General features: G+C 52.5%; 1 protein-coding gene across 1 annotated transcript in view; it reads right to left on the reverse strand.

Moving 5' to 3' along the window:
- The window catches only part of MTR (5-methyltetrahydrofolate-homocysteine methyltransferase), a gene marked incomplete at both ends in the record, with an annotated part of 66,436 nt that overhangs the window by 5,549 nt on the left and 37,843 nt on the right, over positions 1 to 23,044 (reverse strand). The window contains 10 exons of the mRNA XM_080716919.1: positions 664 to 860; positions 2,069 to 2,224; positions 4,795 to 4,870; positions 6,235 to 6,333; positions 8,424 to 8,505; positions 14,725 to 14,845; positions 15,336 to 15,403; positions 20,776 to 20,876; positions 21,827 to 21,934; positions 22,738 to 22,890. Coding sequence (XP_080573045.1) covers positions 664 to 860; positions 2,069 to 2,224; positions 4,795 to 4,870; positions 6,235 to 6,333; positions 8,424 to 8,505; positions 14,725 to 14,845; positions 15,336 to 15,403; positions 20,776 to 20,876; positions 21,827 to 21,934; positions 22,738 to 22,890 — 1,161 coding nt within the window. The remainder of the gene's footprint in view (positions 1 to 663; positions 861 to 2,068; positions 2,225 to 4,794; positions 4,871 to 6,234; positions 6,334 to 8,423; positions 8,506 to 14,724; positions 14,846 to 15,335; positions 15,404 to 20,775; positions 20,877 to 21,826; positions 21,935 to 22,737; positions 22,891 to 23,044) is intronic.

Here is a 23,044-nt window from a genome sequence, read left to right on the forward strand (position 1 = left end):
TGCATGCTGCTCGTGACAGCTCAAGAGACATCATATAATATCCACATTTTTAAGGCGGGGCCAAGCCGAGAAGGGCCTCACACACCGAGGGCAGAGCCAAGGCGTGCGCGGGGCCCCGCCGCCTGCACAGGGGCCACATGCTGCGCGTGGAGCTCAGCGCCTCCTCCGAAGGCCTTCGTTCCTCCCTCTATAAAGTGGAAAGAGACTGCCTGGCCAGGGGCTGAGTGGGCGCTGAAGAGAATGGCCAGTCCAGCACCCTCCTGCACGCCTGGCACCCGGGGGACATTCGGCAGACATGTTTGCTCCCCTGTGGAAAGGGAGACGCCAAGAGTCTCTTCAGTAACATGCACAGATGCAGGCCAGCAAGCCTACTCTTGCTTCAGAAGATAAGACAGAGGGTACGTGTGGGCACTTGGCAGCGCTTGTTGGCCACCTGCGGGCGTGGAAGTGAGCGCCTCACCTGCTGGCACCCACGCAGCCCGGCTGGCGGGGCACCGTGCTGGTGCCTCTGCTCCCGCGGCCTCACGGCCTAGGCCTGTGGCAGCCCTGGACAAGGTGCAGCGGGTGGTGTCACCCAGGTGCCTCAGTTTCCCCCAATGCTTTATCTAGTTTGGTGCCTAAACCCACGTGAAGCAGGGCTCGCTGTCTGCCCGCTCTCTGTACCTGCTGCCGCAGGCCGTAGAAGGTGGCGATGGGCTCCGCGGCCTGGGGCGCTGCATCCTCCGCGTACAGGTGGATGTCGTCCTGCACGCTCTGCGCAGGCCAGAAGCCCACCACGCCCCTGGCCCGGAGCCGCCTCTCACTGATGAGTGAGTTCAGCATGCTCTGGGCGTCCGCGTACACCTTCCGGGCCTCTTCACCTATGGGGGAAACACCGTGAGAACTTACTTCAGGCTGCAACAGTAGGCAGAAAAGAGCACTGCTTCTTAAAGCCCCTGCCCTCCTCAGCCAGCCCCCGGCCCCTCTGGCTCCCCCGGATGGCTCGAGCTCGCCATCCACCTGGCCGAGGGGTAGCTGAGCAGTGCTTGCGTCCCCAGCTCAAGCCACTCACATCATCCATTTAACAACAAGGCAGAAAGCCCAAGCCCTGGCTCCCGAGGCAGGCCGGGGTCCTGGTGCTGGCCTTCCCTGTCCACGCAACTCCGCCAACCTCACAGCGAGGTCCAGGCCAGGCAGGGAGTGAAGCGTGGCCCAGGTCCTCCAGGGATCGGCTGGACTCTGAGCCCCATCGCTGGCGCTGTGAGCCAGGCCCATGTGGGTCCTCGGTGTCTGCATCTGCAACCCTGCGCTGCTTCTCAGGCCCTCCGCCTCACCGCACACTCCGCGAGCCCACCCTCCCTCTCTCAGATCTGGCCGTTTCCTGGGTCCCGAAGGGCTGCGCAGTGATCTCACGGCCCTGGGCTACGTCTGGAGGTGAGGCTAGCTTGAGAATGGGGTGACGACTTCTCAACTCACCCACTTCTCTAGTGTCACCCCAGACTCCGCTCTGCTCCGAAAGCAAAGGCCTCCTCGCGGCTCCCCACACGGCACGGTATTCTCGGCCGTTTCCCTGCCTGGAGTCCTTGTTCATGGACACCTGCACCCCCAGGCCCGGCCTCGCTAAATCCCACTGCACCTTCAAAAAGCGGCTCCCATGCTGCCTCCTCTGGGAAGCCGCCCCCGACCGCCCCATCTCAGCTCTGGCTCCTCTCCCGTGTCCAAGCCTGGGCTGGACCCAGCACAGGAACCTGGCACATCCAGCCGGGTGTCAGATGGTACCTAGCCGGGTAGTAGATGGCAGGGATTATACGGTCTCCTTTGTTTATCCCTAGTGCCCAGCATGGAGACCCGCATGAGAGTGATGTCCGTGAACATTTATTCAAAGAACGAATAAATAAAATGCCAAACCAAGTTGCTCTCACGAGTATGGACCAAGCGGCGTAAGAACCACTGACAGCCGAGCAGCCGGCAGAGGAAAGCGGCTGGACCCTCCCTGCGTCGTCCAAACGTGGCACAGCTCAGCCCGGCTCGCGCCTGCCTCCGAGTCACACCACCATACCCGGCCCAGAGGAAGCACCACTCAACCAACCTACGGTTTGGTCGTTAAATATCTTGGGAAAGCCTCGGTTCGGGTACTTTCCCCGGAGCTGCCAGACATCGAAGAAAGGCTTCCAGTCGATGTAGTCCACCAGCTTCTGCAGGTCGTAGTCTTCGAAGACCCGGGTCCCAATAAACGTGGGCCTCACTGTGGGGAGGAAGTGTGGCGGTCACGGCCGGCCAGGCGAGGCCCTGCTCCCCAGCTCCCACGTCCCGCTCCCTCCCGTCACCGTGGGAGGCGTCTCACAAAGGAGGGCTTTAAATTACTGTGGAGAAGGAGCGAGTCCACGGTGAGTCTTAATAGAACATTTCTTCCCATGTGGCTACTGCGTCCTGAAAGCTTCCCCAACCCTTCTTTCCCCACCCCCACCCCACCCCCCAAAAACCAGAAAGGCTCCAGCCCATCTCCACTGTACAGTGGGGACAGAATGAAATAGAGACCTCTCTGGACAGACACGCACAGGAAGCGACTACCGCACAATGTGTAACCGGGAAACAGAGGCCCGCGGCCGCCCAGCCCACGGCACAAAACGCAAAGACAGGCGAGCGCAGAGACCGCATGTTCAGCACTGGCCTTTAGCCGAAGGAGGACACACCGGGGACGGCCACCACATATGGTTTTGTTTTCAAAAAACAGGTTAGAGGAGCTGGGTGTGGTGGCACAGCCTGTAATCCTAGTATTCGAAGGCCAAGACAGGACAGGTTCAAGACCAGCCTCAGCAAATTAGCAATAATATTTAAAAAATAAAAAGTAAAAGCTGGGCGTGGTGGTCCATGCGTGTAATCTCAGCATTTGGGAGGCTTGAGACAAGAGGATCACGGTTCACAGGCAGTCTAGGCTAGGCGGCTCTTTGCAGCTCAGAGAGACCCTGTTTCGAAATGAAAAATAAAAAATAGGGTTGGGATGTAGCTCAGTGGTAGAATGCCCCTGAGTTCTATCCCCAGTACCACAATAAAATAAAATAAAAATAAATAAGATAAAAAATAAAAAGGGCTGGGGGTGTGGTTGGGAGGTAGAATACCCCTGGGTTCAATCCCCAATACCTCCCAGAACACAAAAACAAAACCGGGCAGTAGGTTTTCTTAGACTGGCTAGTAGGTACATAGATACTCAACACTGTTCTCTGTACCTCAAGAGTGTGAAACACCATCATTTACTAACATCAAGGCCTTGAAGGACCCAGGGGTGGCGATACCATCCCAGCCTGGGGTGCGAGCCACACTGAGGAACGGCCCGGTCTCTCCGTGACGGGGCTGGAGGGTCTTCCTGTTCTAGCAGCGCAGGTGCTCTGAGAGCACAGGAGGGAAGCAGAGGGGGCAGCCCGGCCGCCTGCTGGCCGTGTGGGATGACACTCCGCCCTCAGTCCATGCCCCTCCTACCGCACAGGACAGTCCCCTCTTACAGTCCAGCACTGTCAGTTTCCCTGGTAACAAGGGCCGTGCAGTCCCCTAAGGAGAGGTCAACAGGAGCCCTGGGTCCTGATGGAAGCGGCCCCTGCAGGGGAGGGAAGCGGCTGTCTTGGGGCCGCCGCCAAGCACAGGGCTCTTGAGCGAGCAGGCTGGCGTCCTGAGTTCCAGAGCTGCTGGGAGCTTGAGAGGAGACGCTCCTTTCCTCCCACATCCACTTCCGCAGCTTCCCAAAGGCCGGGCGGCCCTCAGACACTTGTGAGGGCCACGGCGCGCACCCCACACGCCACGGGCAGCTGGCCAGAGCCTGGTTAAGATGGCCACTCCCAAGAGTCCCCAGTGCTGCTGGGCGCCCCTCCTAGCCAAGCATTTGTCTGGGTGTGCGATGTGCTCCAGCCCAACTGCCCCAGGAAAGACAAACGCTCACAGCACCGGCGGCGGGGATTCACGCTTCCCCAAAGCTAGCACCCATGGTATTCAGCCTCACGACGTTTGCCACAGCAGAAGCTGTCAAGCGTTGAGGACAGACACTCAAGGTCACTCAGAGAACCCTCGGGAGCCAGGTTCCGAGAACCCCGCCTGATTCCACCCAACCACGCTGAACTCGGCAGGAATGAAATGAGAACCAGGCACACCTCCATTTCCAACTTAGTCCTTGGCTCTGCCGAGCACGCACGGAGAACGCAGATTCGGTGAGCAAGGAGGGCTGATTTAGATATTACCTTGGAAATGTGGACCCAATTACCATGACCCCTGCTCCCCGTCTCTGCCTGCATTCGTACCCACTGCCTCTCTGGGCCTGTCAAAACATCTTACACACCCTATTCCCGTGAGGGCACCCAGGCAAGAGGCCGGAAACACACAGGAAGAAACCCAGCAAGGCCCCGAACAAGGGCGCGGCCAGAGGCAAGGCGACCCGCAGCAGGACCGGCTCCGCTGCGGCCCAGGGTCTGCGAGGGCAGATGATCCTCGCCCGCCGTGGGCCTCCCGCGACCCTGGCCCGGCTGCGGGAGGACAGCGGAGCCCGCGCGGGGCTGGACACAAAACCCACGGCAGGCGCCCGGCCCCCTTGCCAGTTACTACCCGCAACGCAGTTTCTGCAGATTAGGATGACCGTGACCCACATGCTGGCACAGAGCCGGAGGGCCTGCCAGCGCCGGTGGGCTCTCAGGACAGGCGGCCCTGATGTGGCGGCTGCTCACGAGACACACGCAGACAGCTCCTCGCTGTGGGTCTCTGCCTGGCCACGGGGCCCCGCACCTCTGCCTGCTGCCCGTTATCACCCGGCCACCTCCGCAGACAGCCACGGACCTGGGTGCGGCTCCGACAGCCAGTCAATGTGGAAACCATTCTTTCTGGCTTGACTTAAGGGTAAGTATTTCCTCTCCTGTTGAAGGAAAAGAAGTCATTTAGTCAGACCCTTAGCTCTTCCACCTCTGCTATCAAAGAGTGTAGAAGCTTTGCAAGAAAACAAATGCTCTGTGACAAAAATCCTTCTCCTACAAAGCTCTTCCTTCCAACCCAGCTCCACACTGGCACGGAGCAGCAGGCTGACAACCCCTGCCAGCCAGGGAGGTGCCATTACAAGGCGGCGTGTGAGCTGGGGTGTTCCAGAACACCAGAGGCCTGTGTGGACTGGCCTGCCAGAGCCACCCGAGGACCAGAGGGAGAGCTGAAGAACCGCCAGCGGTGGGCAAGCCCAAGGAGGGAGCAGAAAGCCACCCTGTGAGACAGCCCGCGTCGCTTCTCCACCATTTCTCTTCCCTGACTGCTCCCCAGATGCCTGTCTCCCCCAAAGCCAGGAGCAGGTAACCAGGAGGAAGCAGCCCATGGCTTCGAAAGAGGAATTGGGTTCCCCGAAGCTGACAGAGGCCGGGCCGGGCCTGACACATTGCTTTTGTACAACCAGGGCCAGTTCACCAGAGAGGCCCAGGGTCATTCGGGCTCATGCCTCCATTTTCCTTCCTCATTCCCTCAAAATCAGGGACCTGTGAGGGTCGCTTTGTGACGCTGTGTAGCTCCCGTTCCCTGCTGGGCAGGAGCACAGCGCACGTTAATTCACTCTCCTAATCCTAGAACTCAGCAAAGCCCGTCACCCCCTGAGGACCCGGGACACGCTAACTTACACCTGAAGATTCTTTTTTTTTCTTCTTCTTTTTCTTTCTCTCTCTCTTTTTTTGTGGGATGGAACCCAGGGGCATTCTACCTCGAAGCTACACCCCCAGCCTTATTTTTTCTTTATTTTATTTTATTTTGCGGGTCTGGGGATGGAGCCCAGGGGCATTTGACCTCCGGGCTACACCCCCTGCCCTATTTTTTATTCTTTATTTTGAAACCGGGTCTCACTGAGTTGCAGAGGGCCTCACTAAGTAGCTGAGGCTGTCCGCGAACTGCGATCCTCCAGGTCTCAGCCTCCCGAATGCTGGGATTACAAGCATGCACCACCACACCCGGCTCTTTTCTTTATTTTAAAACAGGGTCTTACTGAGTTGCAAAGGGCCTCACTAAGTAGCTGAGGCTGTCCTCCTGTCTCAGCCTCCTGAATGCTGGGATTACAAGCGTGATTCTTTTTTTTTTTTATGACCAAAACATACTAGGAACATTGCCATGAAGAATTCTGGTTTGAACTAGACAACAGGACTCTCTAAAAGGACCCTAAGCTGTTCCCATCCTCAAGACAGTAAATAGGACTTATTTAACACTATAGGATTACTGTGTTACCCCAACCAGCAAAGATCGTTTCTCGTTTACCTTGAGAGACTCGTAGTGGTCCTGTCTAATATCTTCGTATTCTTCCATGATTTCTTCAAAGTACTCATCCTTCAGATTTTCGTCTAACAGCTGGGAACACTGAAGTGCAAGGTAAGTTTAATAACCACAGAGCAGCACAGGGGTAAAGCCCACGTGGTCAGACCGCCCTCGGGAAGCCTCCCCCTAACAGGGCTCACTCTCCCCTCATGCCCAGGCCAACTCCAGCCGCAGTGTGCAGTACAGGAAGACTCGGTGGGCTCAGAACAGCAAACCCCGCGTGTGCCAGAGAAAGGCGTGCATTCCCTCCTGGGAGAGGCTCGGAGCCGCTGGGGTGTCCTGCCTGGTAAGACTCACGGCGTATCTGGGCCTTGGGCTGGGCCAGAGTTAGACACTGACTTAAGGTGGGGCCTTGGCTCAGCCTGCATCTGTTTGATCTTGGAAGGTTTAAAGCCTGGGCAACCAAGGCCAGACATGGGGGCATGGCAGGCTTGTGTGACCCACTCCCAATAAAAACCCCAACACCAAGGCGCCAGCGGCTTCCTGGTCGGCAGCGTCCCCAGTTCCTGGGCCTGAGTGAAGAATTCAGTGACCGCCCACCTGACGTGCCTTCTGTGTTCATGGAATTTCAGCCTTATCCTTCTAAGATGATCAGCTGAGACCATGGGCACACAGCGTTTGAGTTCTATGGGTCCTTCCAGTGGATCGCGGGGCCTCAGGGTGGTCCTGGGGTCCTAGGACACTGGGCCAGGTGCCCTCCTCAGTGTTCCACGCCTTCCTCCCTCCAGCCCTGCACCCGGGCTAGGCTTCAGTGCCTGGTTACGTGTCTGCTGTCCTTACTGGAGGACCAGCCTCTGAGCACTGGGATCATGCTGACACCTTCGTGTCCCTAGTCCTAGATCAGCACCTGGCCTGTGGAAGGCGCATCCTCACTAGGTGCTTAACGAAGGCGGAAGGCTAATTCCACAGCGTGAGCTTCTACTAGAATAGCAAGGGAGACGGATCGCCTAAGAGAAGGTCACACATTAAATTGTAAAGCTGGGATGAGCTTAATGTTATTTGTGATTGTGGCCATCAAGCTGAAAACTGGCTACCATCATAGCTCAAAACAAAATAACAACGAAAGAATGACCGCTACCGATCAGAACAGCTGGAGAGCAAGGAGCTGCCGCCCCGCCCTGCAGGCTTCGCCAGCACACGGCAGGGAGGCCAGCACAGTATCCATCTGAAACTCAGCTGAGACTGCGTAAGGGCCAAGGCGCCTCCCAGCCTTCAGTCTGCGAATCAATGACACTCCTGAGTGTCTGTATCGACAATCCAATGACCTATGAGCGAGCATAAAACAAATCCGCCGCGCTGAGGAATGTAACTGGGAAAGACCACCGCGGCAGGCCTGACACGGGGTCCACACGAGGCTGTGGCGGCTCCGCCAGGCTCGTGGCCGTCTCCCTGTGCTTGCTGGATGAGAAACCGGGTGAGAAGTAGATTGCAGGGCGCCGGGCCCTTCTCTGGACCACACTGAGTTTCCAGGTAAAACCTCACGGGCAGACAATTCCGAGGCTCAGAGCAAAGGCAGCCACTGGCTCGTGGTGTCTCAGGGTCCCGGCTGCTGTCACCCGCTGCGTAAGTCCACGATGAGACTCACCGTGAGCCGTGGGGCTGTGGGAAGGCCCCGCGGCCAGTCCTGCTGGCGATCACCAAGGAGTGCCTGTCAACCTACTCCCGGCCCTATCTTTGGTTGGGTCCACCAGCCCTTTCTCATGGGTTCTTCCATCAGGAAAAATGGCATTTTTAAACACATATGTCCTGCCCGACTCTGGCAGCGCTCAAGACCTGTCTACACATATTCGTAAACGGGAGTGACCTGCCTGTCTGGGCAGGTGTCGGGGTTGAAGAGGTCTTGGCGCCATCCCTCTCTGCCCACCGGCTCAGGTGTGTGTCTCTGAGCAGAGGACGCGCTCACCAAGACCTCACCCACCGCAGGCGCCGCAGGGGAGTGCTGTGAGCCCGGGGCTCTCCTGCACGTCCTCAGTAGAACTGGGCAACAATGCACAGATCTGAATGCCCTTGGTTCTTAAAGCTTTCTTTCTTTTAAATTTAAAGCAGTGTTACAGGGGTGTGCCGCCGCGCCCAGCTTACTGGAGGCTCCCTTTAGAGCCCACCTGGAGTCAAGCAGAAGGCCCCGCACTTACCACCACCACGCTCTTGGACGCGTCCAGGACGTGGATGACGGGCGCGCTGTATCTTGGAGCTATTTTAACTGCTGTGTGGGTTCTGAAAAGAAGGGTCAGAAGGAAAGGCACTTCCGTCAGTACTGACAGTTCTTACACAGCTCTTGCTCAGAAGCATTAGAGATAATGTGTTTCTACAGTGTTTCCCAGAGAAAAATTTCCAGGTACCTAAAAATATTGAGCTTCAAAGCTCCCTTGTAAAACAAGAATGACTTTTTCCCCATCCTAAGATGAGGAAGACAAGGAGAAATTAACAGGCCCAAGCTACAATCAAGTCTGAGAAACGAGGAAGCCCCTGTCCTCAGCTGGTGCCAGCATAGGCCGAGCCAAGGCCGTGCTCCTGGCCCGCATACCAGCATCCGCGCAGACTTTACGGGGCTGGAGAGGAAGCAGAGGTGATGGGCAGAGGCTGGATTCTACTTCATAGTCCTCGCCATTGTTTGGAGTGTTCCAGCGAGCATGGATTACTGTGGTGATCTTTAAACACCTAGAGAGTACTAAAGGTGTCTTATGTGTGTGAGTGTTTTTATAGGCTCTAAAATCTCATGCATGACCGTCAGGACCAGCGACCCTTCACCTGTTTCTGCTTTGTAAGAGCACCTCCACTGTGAGCAGGAGCCCAAAGGCAAAAGCCAGGAGGATTGCGCAGCAGCGGGCCAGACCGAGGCCCTGGAGCAGGGGACGAGGACCCACACTATGCTTCAGTGTGCTCAGGCCACCACAAAGCCCCAAGACGAGACACCCTGCGTGTTCTGTGAGGGAGAACACTTCACTTTTAAGCAGGAAAAGTTAGAAAGAAGCTGCGACCCCGTATTTCAACACAGCTCAAGTCAAACAGAGCTCGCTTCCTCCCCTCCCCTCCCCTCCAGAGGGCACGCTCCTTGAGCCCAGATTCACCTCTGATGACCTGCCTGAAATACATATTGTGCACCCACCAGGCGTGGTGGCACACACGTGTAATCCCCACGCTTGGGAGGCTGAGACAGGAGGATCGCATAGGTTCGAAGCCAGCCTCAGCTACTTAGTGAGGCTCTCAGCAACTTCGTGAGACCCTGTTTCCAAATAAAGTATAAAATAGGTCTGGGCATATAGCCCGGAGGTAGAAAGCCCCTGGGTTCCACCTCCAGTGTCTCTCTCACACACACACACACACACACACACACACACACACACAGTGCAACATTCCTTTAAGCCTGATAAAACTCACCTGGCCTTTCTCTTAGAACCAATTCGACTTCATTTTTTAAAACCAACACAATATTTATTGAGAGTTCTCACTCAACTCCGCCCAGTTCTCTCAGATGATCATCAGTACAAACTACATGAAAGGAAAGTGCAATTTCCAACATAAGACTGATCAGCACCAAGTGACCAGGGGCACAAAACCGGGCTTGCTCAGCACTCCTGATCCCCTCATAAAGGCACCTGGCATGGATCCCACTATCTTCTAGGCTTCTGTTTACACGAGCTGTTCTCCCGGAGAAAGACCCTTCTGAAGGCTGACAAGACGCACAACTCCGGAATGAATCTCTCCACCCCTTCCCCACGTCCAGAGCCAGGGCTGGATGCTGAGGCCAGATCTCAACCCGCCTCGCAGGCCCCTCACCAACACTCAGGACCCGATTAGTCATCACCCACCTTTGCCAGATGAGCTGGACGCTGTTCGCCTCAGAAGACCTTCTCTAATGAGAATGGCCACCCTAAGCTCCTGTGTCCTATGACACCCTATTCTAGAATTAAAGGTCTTTTACACAAATAGAGCGTGACCAATGTCAGATCCAGTGAGCAAAGAAAAAGGGAGAACAGAGATGGGAGAAGTGAGGCGGGGTCAGAGGTAAGTTAGCACATAAAGGTTCCATACAGTCCGACACCCAGCCTCCCTGTGCAGTCGTAAGGAGGAGAATAAAAATCACTGTGATTAGTGCCCTATTTCCTAGCAAGCACGCGCGCGCGCACACACACACACACACACACACACACACGTGCGCGCACCCACACACACTCTCTTCCTCCCTCTGAAAATTATCTCTACCTGGAAGCAATTACAGCAATGTGATTTTATGTTGAATTCTCCAAGTTACACAAAAAAATTGAAAAGGACATTTTGTAATAATTAGTTAAAGCATGAAAGCAGACTGCCAGACGCATGCCCTTGAGAAAGGTCTGTAGTTAACAGGACCAGATAGATTCTAGAAACGTCTCGTATGTGGTAACAGGTCGTCTGTACTAGTTTTCTAGCCTTCTACAACAGGGTAAAGAGGGACAAGCCGAGCACATCTCCACCTACCTCTGACCTTTGATCTAATTAGTCTCCACGGGACATCCTTAACCCCTGTCCAAGTACCTTGGAGACACAGGCCTAATTCTCATGAAAACCTGGAAGCCCGTTCAAGTGCCATTAGCGAGGTAAGAGGTGAACCCCGCTGGGCCTCGAGGGTCTCCTGAGGTTCCCAGAGCCCTGCACACTCTCTGCCAAGCAGGCTCCTAGGAGGAGGTGATTTTCTTATTCAGATGTTGAAGGTATTAACCAAAAAGTAAAGAGACTGAAAAACTAGACTTCAGAAACATTAATAATTCTTGTGATCCAAAGAGACCACACCAAGACAGCAAAAGGCAAGCAGGACTGGAAGAATCGATTTGCTTTACTTCTGATAAAGGGTTTGTACCCTAAATAACAAGGCGAAACACACAACCACAAAAGAGACTTGCAAAAGCATATCCTCAATCTGCATATGAAAGGGCGTTAAACATCACTAGTCAGTAGAGAAGGACAAATGAAAATCCCATCAAGACACAACTATGCAGCCATTAAAACGGGCAAGACTAAAAAGCATACGGAAAAGCTCTATGACTCATCGCTGGTGAGACGGTACAGTGCTCCAATCACGTGGAAACCGCCCGGTGACAACTACGGAAGACCCGCATATGCATATCCTAGGAGCTAATAATTTCATTTCTGGGCAAACACACACACACATATGTACCAAAAGTCATTTGAAAAAAAAAAATGCTCATAGCCACCCCATAAGTATGGGCTTATCCTAACAGTTAAGTTTTCCACACTGGAAAATTCAAATGTCCACCAGCAGAAGCAAGGATACCTAAGTCGTAGACATCATATACTGAAAAGCTACACTGAATTGGGGAGGAGACCCCAAAACTACTGAAACAACAGGTCGGGCCTCCCATCCACACTATGGCTCCACTACATGAGGCTGGAACGCGGGCAAACCCGCCCGAGGTGCAGAAGAGCGCGTGGAGGCTGCCTGAGAGCTGCCAGTCCAGTTCTGGATCTGGGGTGGTCACCTAGATGGGCTCGCCAAGTCAAGCTATGTGCCCACGGGGCTCGTGTACACAATTCTGTAAAAGTGCTCATTTAAGTAGGAGAACTCGAGTCGAATGGTGAATTTGACACAGAAGCTCTCGGGGGCTGCAAAGGCCGCGCCAGGGCCACGGTAGAGAGGGACGCTCCTGGAAAGCGACATTGCTCTCGTTCATTTTCCAAATAGAGTTCCAAAGACTGTAGCCAACATGGAAAAACAAAATCAGAAAGGATGGAGCTCATGGAGAATGGAAGCGGGAATATGGAAGAGACCCATGGAAGAGACCCAGAGGCCTTGAGCTGCTTTCTGCCTCCAGGGGCCGGCCAGCAGTGAGACAGCTCGCACCAGAGGAGACGGCGGGCGGCCTCCCATGCCACTGGTTCTCATCTGGCCCGGCAGGCTGAAACCAGGAAGGCACCAACGCCTCACTCTGCCATGGATGCACCTTGGGAGGGTAGTCATGCTGCTTCTGAATGTTTCTTTAATTTGGTGGCTCTTAAAATAGAATGCACTATTTGGGCAAGTTCCAATCTGCACAAGTAATAAATTCCTGATCTTAAATTTCTGACTATAGCGTCTTATATAAAAAGATCTTAATTTCGAAACCAGTCACATTTACGTATATACTCACATGGCATTTTAATGCATCTGCTCATTTAAATATTTCTTTATTCGATTGTATAACAGTGGTGTGTGTGTGTGTGTGTGTGTGTGCGCGTGCGTGTGTGTGTTACTGAGGATGGAACCCAGGGATGTTTTCCTCTGAGCTATATGCCCAACCCGTTTTATTTTTTCTTGAGACAGGGTCTCACTAAGTTGCCAAGGCTGACCTTGAACTTGTAATACTTTCTCAGCTTCCCAAGTACTGGGATTACAGGTGTGTGCCATCACCCCTGGCTTACCATCCTGATTTTCGAAGATCTTTCATTCTGACAGTAGCCTAGAAATCATTCTACCATGTTCTTTACTAAGCTTGGCTTCAATTATCTAAGAACAGGGTTAGGATGTAGCTTGGTGGTCGAGCGTTTGCCTGGCCTATGTGATGCCCTGGGTTCAATCTCCAGCACCGCCAAAAAAAAAAAAAAGAAAGAAAGAAGGAAAGAAAGAAAGAAAGAAAGAAAGAAAGAAAGAAAGAAAGAAAGAAAGAAAAAAGAAAAAAAGAAAAAAAGAATACCTAAGACCATGTTCATCAAAATCCCACTTTTGGATGGCTGGTCATATTCCTGGGGACCAAGTCTGCCACTCAGCCTGGGGGTTAAGTCCTTTGTGGAAAAACAAACCTAGTTTTCTAATATGTGCAATAATAGTAGAAAAAAATAAAGTTCTTCCGGTATGAAGATCAGTTAATAGACAAAAGACAACACTGTGGCTACCGGTGAAAACGGTCCTTTCAGATTAAAAATGGTGCCACAGTTAATCTCATGTGTCAACTTAGCAAGGCCATGGTATTCCGTTTCTGCTCAGTCAGCCCACAGTCTAAATGTTGCCGTGAAGGTATGATATTTAGATGTGATTAATATTTTAATCAATAAAATTGAAAGCATCTTAGCCAGACTGTAAGTAAAGCAGATTACCTTCATTATGTGGTGGCTCACAGACCACGAGAAGGCCAAAGACACAGGCCCAGGTGCTTCCTCTACTCCTGCCCCTCACCCTCGCCAGAGCCGAGACGACACCAGCTCTCGCCTGGCCTCAGCCTGCAGATGAGTCCTGCCCATCCACAATCACAGAGCCAGTTCCTCAGCATGACTTTCTCGCTCTGAGGAACTCTAGCACACCTACTGCCAGGCCACGACTATATTTTTGCATCAACAAAAATCAAACTGCATCCAGGTATGGCGGCACACCCTTGTAATCCCAGCATTCAGGAGGCAGAGACAGAATGATCACAGTTCGCAGACTGCCTCAGCTGCTTAGCGAGGCACTTTGCAACTCAGTGAGACCCTGTTTCAAAGAATAAAGAGACTAAAAAATATGGCTGGGGGTGTAGCCTGGAGTACAATGCCCCTGGGTTCCATCCCAAGTGCCAAAAAAAAAAAAAAAAAAACTGCAAGCTGGGCATGGTGGCACAACCCTGTAAGCCCAGTACTTGGGAGGCTGAGAGGGGAGGATATCAGATTCACAGCCTCCTCAGCTACTTAGTGAGGCCCTTTGCAACTTAGTGAGACCTTGTTTCAAAATAAGACTAAAAAATAGGGTTGAGGTTGTAGCTTGGAGGTAAAATACCCCTGGGCTCAATCTCCAGTACCGCCAAAAAAAAAAAAAAAAAAAAAAAAAAAAAAAAGACTGCATGCACCCAGCTCAGTACTGCTGCTCAATACTGTTTCTGACCAAAGTAAACCATGTGTAGCATTCGGAATACTCCATAAGAAGTCTAGGACCCAAAACTAACATACCCCTCCCCAAAATGCCAGGATTGAGATCCCAGGAAAAATCTGGCAAGCCAAATGATGACCATGTCACCAAACGTGAGCCCGAGGTTCCCCATAAAGCTTTCCTTTCAGAAACAAGCCCCACAGTGACCCTCGGTTCATTCTAGCTGGACGGGTCTTCTGTCTCTAAAGTAGGGCGAGGTTACAGTTTATCAAGGGAGCCTGGAGTTATATCCAGTCAGTCAGAGAGCGGGCAGAAATCTGAGCAACATCCTTGGACCGAGAAAACAGCTCCTGCGCTCAGTCTGGTTTCAAGAGCGGCAGGAGTTCATTACGACTCTCAGAAGCTGAGCGCGCGGTAAGGGGATTGGGAAACTAAGCGCAAGCCAGAGGATCCCCAGCTGCAAGGAGCGGGGAGCCCCGGGAGCCCCACAGCGCGCCCCTAAGCATCCCGGCTCTGGACAAAGTCAACACCAGAAGTTTCCACAGCGAGCGGCGACGCGCGGCCGAGCCGGGGACGAGCGCGGCGCCGGTGGTCAGTGCCGGCGCACCCCGAGCGCCGCCTACCTGGAGGTGGTGGCTCCTCCGATCAGCAGCGGGATCTTGATGGCCAGTCTCTCCATCTCCTTGGCAACAAAGATCATTTCATCCAGGGACGGGGTGATGAGTCCCGACAGGCCGATTATGTCTATTATTTTTTAAAAGAAAAGAAAAGAAAAAAAGGACAGTAAGGAGGATGAGAAAAGCAGAGAGGTCTGATGACCCGTTCTGAAAGCGGCGTGACTAAGACCGCAGGACCCAGCGGGAACGGCCAGCGCCCAATCCTAAGACGTCTTTGCCGTCTAAGGGGATTTATTATTCGGTTTTGGTAGGTTTAGAGAACCACAGAGTACAGGACTGTCTTTAGCTCATCAAAGTCCAGACTCAAACAAACCAATGTTGGGAAAAAACAAAAACAAAAAACTACACACAAAAAAAAACCGCACACACACAAAGTCTACCCCAAGTCTGGCTCCAAGAAGCCCGGAGCCGGGAGGAGCTGCGCGGTGGCTCACGCGTCTCGGCCCCCGGCGGCCGGGCGGGAGGGGCACTTGAGGTCCCTCGGACCCCGCTCTGCACACGGACGGACGTCAGGAGAAGGGGCAGAAGTGAGCGGCCCGGAGGACCCAGCACAGTACCTGCCTTGTGGTCGAGAGCGGCTTTCAGAATCTTATCGCAGGGCGTCATGACTCCTAGATCAATAACTCTGCGGCACAGAGAAGAGACGGGAGAAAATCAACAGCACCCCGTCAGCACAGAGCGGAACTAACACTTTCATCCAGTCGTTAAACACGGCTCTCACGTCACCTGGGGTCACAGGGCCGGGCTCGCTGAGCGGGCCGACCACCCCCGTAAATGCCGGCGATGAGGGACACGCCTTGTCCCAGGACAGCTTCCCGAAACAGAGTGCACGCTGCGCACAATTCACCCACGTACAGCGCGCGGCCGGCAAGGTGTGCGAGCCTCAAGGGCGGACACACAGGCCAGGGAGAGGGGCGCCGGGACAGGGAGGCCAGGGCAGGCTGAAGGAACGCAGCGCTGCCGGGGACCTGGAGCTCCCGAGGAGCGCGCTGCTTGGGACTCAGAGCACGTGGGGACACCTGCCCCGGGAGTGGCCCCTGGACTCCTCCACTCTAGACTGAGCGCCTAGAACGTCACTCCTTTTCTACTTCATCACGTTTGTTAAAAGAAGTTTAAAATTTTCAGCAGGTATTTTCATTTATTTTATTACATCATGTCTTAAAGTTAAATAGGCAAAAATGTGGGTTTTTTTGGCGGGTTTGGAGATGGAACTCAGGGGCATGTGACTTCCGAGCTACACCTCCTGCCCTATGTTTTATTCTTAATTTTTGGAAACAGGGTCTCACTGAGTTGCAGAGCACCTAAGTAGCTGAGGCTGTCTGCAAACCACGATTCTCCGGTCTCAGCTCCCGAATGTACAAGCGTGCACCACCACGCACGGCTTGTTTACATTTTTTAAAGCATGCTTAAGAACATCTACAGGAACTGGGCGTGGTGGCACATGCCTGTCATCCCAATCATTGGGAGGATGAGATAGGAGGATCAGAGGTTTGAGGCCAGCCTCGGAAACTTAATGAGATACTCAGCAGCTTAGCAAGACCATATTTCAAAATAAAAAAGGGCAGTGGTGTAGTTCAAAAGTAGAATGTCTAAGTCCAATCCCCAGAGCCACTGAAAAAGAATTACATCGCAGTACCAGCTGGTACAACTGAGCTGCGCACCAAGCCAAGGAGAAGCCCCGATTCTCACTATATGTCTTTTTACATTGCCTTTTTAGCTTACTTCCTTATAAACTTTTTAAATTTTCCTTTTTTTTTAAATCAGGTAGCAAATATGGAGTCCTCAGGAAAAATCTAGCTACAAACCATTGACAGCTACACTATCAGTGCTGTGAAGGAAGGATAGTTCAGTGCTGTGAGCACGCCACTGCTGGAGGTGCTGATGGCGGGGCTGCAGCTAGAGGGAGCTGGCTCCACCGGCCCCTTTGTAATGTACTGCTAAGTCTGGTAACCAGATCTCCTGTCAAACAGTGACTAAGTGCAGGCTGCTGCCTCTAGAATGAGGCACAGTAGCACGCTGCTGTCAAGTCAAGAAAAAAAGGCACGCCTTCAGAGCTGGTCATTTCTACACTGGAGAAGCTTTTTAAATGAAATCAAAACCCTTGGCACAGCCAGGCCCGGTGGCCCACACCTGTAATCCCAGTACTTGGGGGGCTGAGACAGGAGAATCGAGGGTTCGCGGCCAGCCGCAGCTACTTAGTGAGGCCCTCTGCAACTTAGTGAGACCCTGTTTCAAAAATAAAGAGTTAAGCCGGGCGTGGGGGCGCACGCTTGTAAGGGCTCTGGGTGCTTGGGTTTCCCTTGTCATTCAGAGCTATGCCCGCATCTGTGTGCCTCTCCTATTATACATTATTACATGTTCTACTTGAGAGAGTCAAAAGGATAAAAATGAAAAGTTACAGCGAATGTTGGCTTTACTGTGTTACTCGTAAGTGCTAAGTGCTCACAACAGATCTCCACGTATCAACATTTAATTTGGGCTTCACAGTGGGAAAAAAATAAAATTCAGGCACTGGTGGCTAAGCAGTGAGAACTGGGGTGGAACCGGAGGGCATCAGGTCACGGGGATGAGCCAGGTACAGACGGGCGCTCACTCGCTCGCTCTCAAGGAGCTTCAGAAGTCGATCTCAAAGTCTAAGAAGGCAGAGCTGTAATTACGAGGACGCGGGAGGGCAGGCGGGAGGGCAGATGGGGAGTGGACCCCAAAACTCAGCCGAGAGACACACAATCTTGTGTTCTAAATACAGGGTTGTGACCACAGCCTTCATATAACTTACTATAAATTTTGTGAAGAAATAGGATAGAGGAGCTTGAAGGCTGCAAACATGAAGAAACGATAATGGAACAAACACTAATCACCTGATTTGATCACTGCACACTGCCCCCCCACGGGCACTAAAATACCACACTGGGGTGCGATGCACGCCTGTAATCCCTGTATTTGGGAGGCTAAAACAGGAGGATCACAGTTCAAGGCTAGCCTCAGCAACTTAGCAAGACCCTATTTCAAAATAAGAAAAAATAAGGGGCCGGGACATAGCTCAGCGGCAAAGCACCTGCTTTGGTGGCGCTCTGGGTTCAATCCCTGGTTCCAAAAAGACAAAAAAATGAAACCCTTTAAAAAATAAAAAATAAAATAAAGTGTTAGGGGTGTAGCTCAGAGGTAGAATGCCCCAGCTTCATTCCCCAGTTACACAAACACACACACTAAAATGTGCCTCTTAAGTATGCAGTTGTTATGTGTTAATTAAAAATAAAAACATGCAAAGAAAGAAAACTGCACCTGCATCCTTTTAAGGGTCCTGACACTTGCTGCTGTTCTTTGAACTGCCAGCTGCCCCTGCAATTCACAGGTTCTACCACTAGATGGCAGTGCCCACCAGTCTACAGCCCCAGGTTCCCATCAAGCAAGGGGGGGGCGGGGGGGGGGTCCCTTGTACTCATTTTTTTCTTTTTTCTTTTTTTTTTTTTTAAATAAAACATGTTCTTGAAAATCTTCCCCACAAATATAACAAGTCAAAAGCTTCTAAATAATTACTGAGCCAGGTGTGGTGGCGCACGTTTGTAATCCCAGCATTCGGGAGGCTGAGACAGGAGAATCGCAGTTCGCGGACAGCCTCAGCTACCTAGTGAGGCCCGGTTTCAAAATAAAGAATAAAAAATAGGGCAGGGTGTGTAGCTCAGAGGTCGAATGCCCCTGGGTTCCAGCCCCAGACCCGCAAAAAAAAAAAAAAAAAAAAAAAAAAAAAAAAAAAAATTACTGGTGAGCATGTGAGGTGCTCAGGAGAGATACTTGGCTGAACAGGCCAACACAGGTCTCTAATTGTTTCCATTCTTATGCATGTAAGATAGGCCTCAGAACTGCTTACTTTTTTCACCCATGCCAGACACACTGAGAACCACTGGTTAAAATAAATACGCCTCATTCCCTTTTCATGAGAACCATACTCTTCCAAGTACTAGATGTATGGTATATAATTTTAAGATGTCTGTTATGATTTCTTAAGTAGTGTGATTATCTGTTAAATAAAAAACACATTTGACTTTATAGTAATTATTAGAACATTCATCTAAAAATCAACTTTTATGTAATCACGTATTCGATCAAAACTATTTCCAAACATTCTAAATTACTGAGGGAAAGTAATATCACATCAGACACTGCAGTTACAGCTGTGTGCAAGTCAACATGAGAAAGGAGCCAGGTGTGGTCGTGTACTTGCAATCTCTGCATCGGGAGGCTGAGACGGGAGGATCGCGGTTTGCAGACAGCCTCAGCTACTTAGTGAGGCCCTTTGCAACTCAGGGAGGCTCTGTTTCAAAATAAAAAATAGGGCTGGGGGTGTAGCTTGGAGGCAGAATGCCCCTGGGTTCCATCCCCAGCACCACACACACAAAAAGAATGAGAAAGTAAAGTGACAGAGTCCCAGCTTGAGCCAGACCGTTCTCCATTAGACTCACGAGGAAAGCTCAGCAGCCGATGCACTGCAGGGAGCCTTCCGAGCTGTGGGAGCCACTGGAGAAAGGACACAAACCTTCCTGGCCACCTCCAACGTCTGTGCTGGGGGGAAAGCATTCTCTTATGATCTCGCAGTGGACGAGCCCTTGGCCAAAATAAACAATAAAATAAACAATAATGGAACAAGGACGGTGGAAATGTCTGCAAGTCACCTCTCGGCTGCCACGGCCCAATGTGCACCTGCTACTGAGCCTGGGGCTGGGACTAGCTCGGTCACCCGGCACATACCAGCCCGCGACTCAACCCCCATACCACACAGCAAACAGAGACCGACGGTGAGACACGTCAGAAAAGTCAACTGAATCACTGTGTCTCTAATGCACACCTGGTAGTTATTACCTCTAAACATTTATTGCCTCAATTGAATTTTGATTGTAATGAATGCAAACAAACCAACAACATCGGGGCAGAAAGGTCAGACAATGGCAGAAATGTCTTGCAGATTTTAGGGGGTGAATACCTTATCAAAATATTTACTACACTGATAAAGCCTCATTCTAATCGATCCCCAAAATAGTTTTCTAAAAAAAAGATAAACTGCTAACAGTACTCCTCACTTCTCGGCCAAGAGCGCTCGCGGTGCGTAGCCTGTGCGGCAGCCGGCCGGCAGCGTCTGCAGGGGACGGGCGCCCCCAGCGCAGGGCCCGCTCCTCCGCCCGGCCTTCCTGAAAAGCTCTCAGCTGCATTCCTCAGCCTTAGGCGGAGAGGGAGAAAAGTGTTCAGAGCAGAGGCCCTGAGGGTTCACTGTGTTTGCGAGCAGAGAAGAGAATTCTGAAGCTCACACTTATGGCTCCAATCCGTTCCCTTCTCTAACCTGAGAAAACGGCACACTGGCAAAGAAGCCGGCGACGGAGGGCTGTGGGCTGGACACGGAGCTGGGAAGGTGCCCGCCACACTGGGCTTTTCATCCCCGAGACCATGGTGGAATACGAGCAGAACACGCACTGACTGCGGGTGGTGGGCTCTCACCGGGACATAACTATCAGTATTTCACAATGAAACACTGCAGGGAGGGGCTTTCCTTGCACACAACATTCCAAAAGGCAGCTTCGTTGCCACCAAGAAGCACGCAGGGTCCTGCTCGAAGCCAAGCCGGGAGCCAAGTCCACGCAAAGCCTGTGGTTCGCCTCTAAAATCCCACGGCTTGTCGAGAGGAAGGGGGCAGGCTGAATGCCGTAAGCCACAGCATCCCGCGCCCCGCCCTCAGCACCCCATCAAGGCGTCAACCCAGAAGGCCTCCTGGCGGCTCCGACCTGCCTCGGCAGCTTTTCCTACTCTTTCTGTCCTTACTGAACACATGACAGATAGGCAATTACTAACGTATTTCGTTTGGAAAGCTCTGTTCTCCGTACAAACCTAACACAGTAGAAAAAAATAAAAATTATCCTCTAACACTTCCTACCTCTCGCGCTCCACAGAGCTGCCCTGTGGAAACACTTCCTTTTCTAACAGCGAAGGACGCAGCGGGCCGTGGCTTACCTGAAGTTATTGCAGCCGAGCACCACGCCCACGATGTTCTTGCCTATGTCATGCACGTCCCCTTTAACAGTGGCCAGCACAATGGTGCCTTGGTACGGGTCCTGGAAAGCAAGCCGAGCGGCTGAGCGCAGACCCTGGTTCTCTAGAGCCACACAGATGTCAACGCAGAAAGAACTAATGTGCCAAGACCACCTCGAGCACAAGCCCGGGACCCGAGGCCGGCGGCCCAGGCAGCTCAGGCGACCTTCGGGCTGGTTAGCCCCAGGGGCCTCGGCCACAGTCATGCATCCCAATGTCTCAAGTTCAAACACAGACCAGCTCCACAGCCGAAAACCACAACCTTGCTCTCCAGACTGCCTGGCGAGTTTACAGCTGGTAGATAAAGAAGAGCTAGGAGGAGAGGGGCCTCGGTAGCTACAGATGTTTCTCAGAAGCTTTAAAGAGCCCTGAGCACCCAGCAGAGAGGGCATCTGAGTGTCGAAAGGGGTTGTTACAAACACTGCCAATATATCCCCTCCCTTTAGGGATAAAAAGAGGAATAGCAAGCAAGGCAGGCAGCATTTTTATAAACACTGTCTGAGCCATCTGCAAACTCGGATCAATTTATGAATTTGGAGTCCTGGGGGCTGAAGCTGCCTGAACTTCACAGGGAGCTAAGCAGTCAAAAGGCTTAATGATTGACGCTCGTGGTGCGACCAGCAAGGACTAAATTGAATCCAGAAGTGCTACCAAGGATACTACCGGGAGGGAAAGAATATTTAGATACTAGTTTTCCAGAAACAACCGTAAATGTCAGTAAACAGGAATAAGCTGGTCTTGTCTTGAAATCATGCACTTTGGTTTAAAAACTATGTCTCCATTAAAAATGTCATAAAGCCACAATCGGCGGAACCCTGGGCACTCTGAAGTCTGGTAAAGGAGGGGCAGATGTCGTTGGGGTTCTCCATTTTGTTTTCAGTGATGAACACGGCGAGCCGGCCCGACGCTGACCCCACCCCTCTGCCACCCCCACAGGCGTCTCCAGGCCCACAGGCCCGGCAGGAGGACTTGCCTCTTCCTCTACGGTGCCGTTAAGCCCTCTGGCTGCTTCTCTTTCTTTCTCCATGAAGGGGATAAGGTGGCCGACGGCCTTCTTCATGACCCGAGCTGACTTTATAACCTGGGAAGAGAGCAGAGCCAGGCGTCTGATGACCGCTCGGAACCACGCCGTGGCCACCTGGGAGCCACAGCACGGGTCAGAGCGCACGCTGGACCCCAGGCCCACCGCCCATGCTCTGCTTCCGAGCGCGCGCAGGACCAGGCGGAAGGGACGAGCGCACTGTGTGGGGGCCGAGGAGTGAGGAGGGAAAACACGAGACCCCAACAGCCGCAACGCCGGCCTCCTGAACCTCTGCTCACTGGTTCTCAGGCGAGGGCCTCCATCGCTTCTCCAGTTCGCTCTGTCCTCCCAGTTTCAAGCTTCCCAGTCCTCTCTTCAGTCCCCAACATCATGACTCACTTAGAACCCAGCCTCACAGAAGAGGCTCCCTGAGCCCCGGCCTGGGCGCTGTGTTAACTGACAGGTCATAGCAGCTGTGGCCCCAAAGGCTCCAGGTTCCCTGAAACCATCTATGGGACCACTGCATCCTTTAAGATGAACACTGGCTACTCTAATCCAACCTTAATACTGATGCTGTATTTATCTTGGGGTTTTCTTTACTTTTGTGGGAACAGAGAGAGGCACTGGGGTGAAAGGTACTGCAAAAAACCAGAACACCAAGTTTCCAGGTGATTTCTAACCTTCACACCACCCTCAAGATATTTATTTCAGTCATGCCTCCAGATACATCCAGGGAAGGAATGACCAGGTGAGACCCCACCCAGCTCTTGTCCAAACTGAAAATTGAAAACCAGTACCCACACCTCTTTGTTAAAAGACAAAGCCAAGAATCCGCTGTGAATTTCTCTCCCTGTGTTGCCAACCTGAGGTAGAAACATCTTCCCAGCTCCGAAAAGATCGCCGACCACCTTCATGCCGTTCATCAGGGGCCCCTCGATTATGTTCAGAGGCCGGGGGTATTTCTCTTGGTTTAACCTGGCTTCTTCAGTATCCTCGATAATATGCTTTTCAATGCCCTGGAAGGAAGGGAGGGAGGGAGGGAGGAAGGAGGAAAGAAAGAAAGAAGGAAATGGAGGGAGGGGTACATAAAAATTGGCTTAACTCCAAAGGGTCACAGACATGCCTAGTGGAATTCTCCAAGTCAGATTCAGGAGCCCAGTCCTGGCTCCC

This window comes from Muscardinus avellanarius, assembly GCF_963383645.1.
Source record: "Muscardinus avellanarius genome assembly, chromosome: 20".
Taxonomy (NCBI): domain Eukaryota; kingdom Metazoa; phylum Chordata; class Mammalia; order Rodentia; family Gliridae; genus Muscardinus; species Muscardinus avellanarius.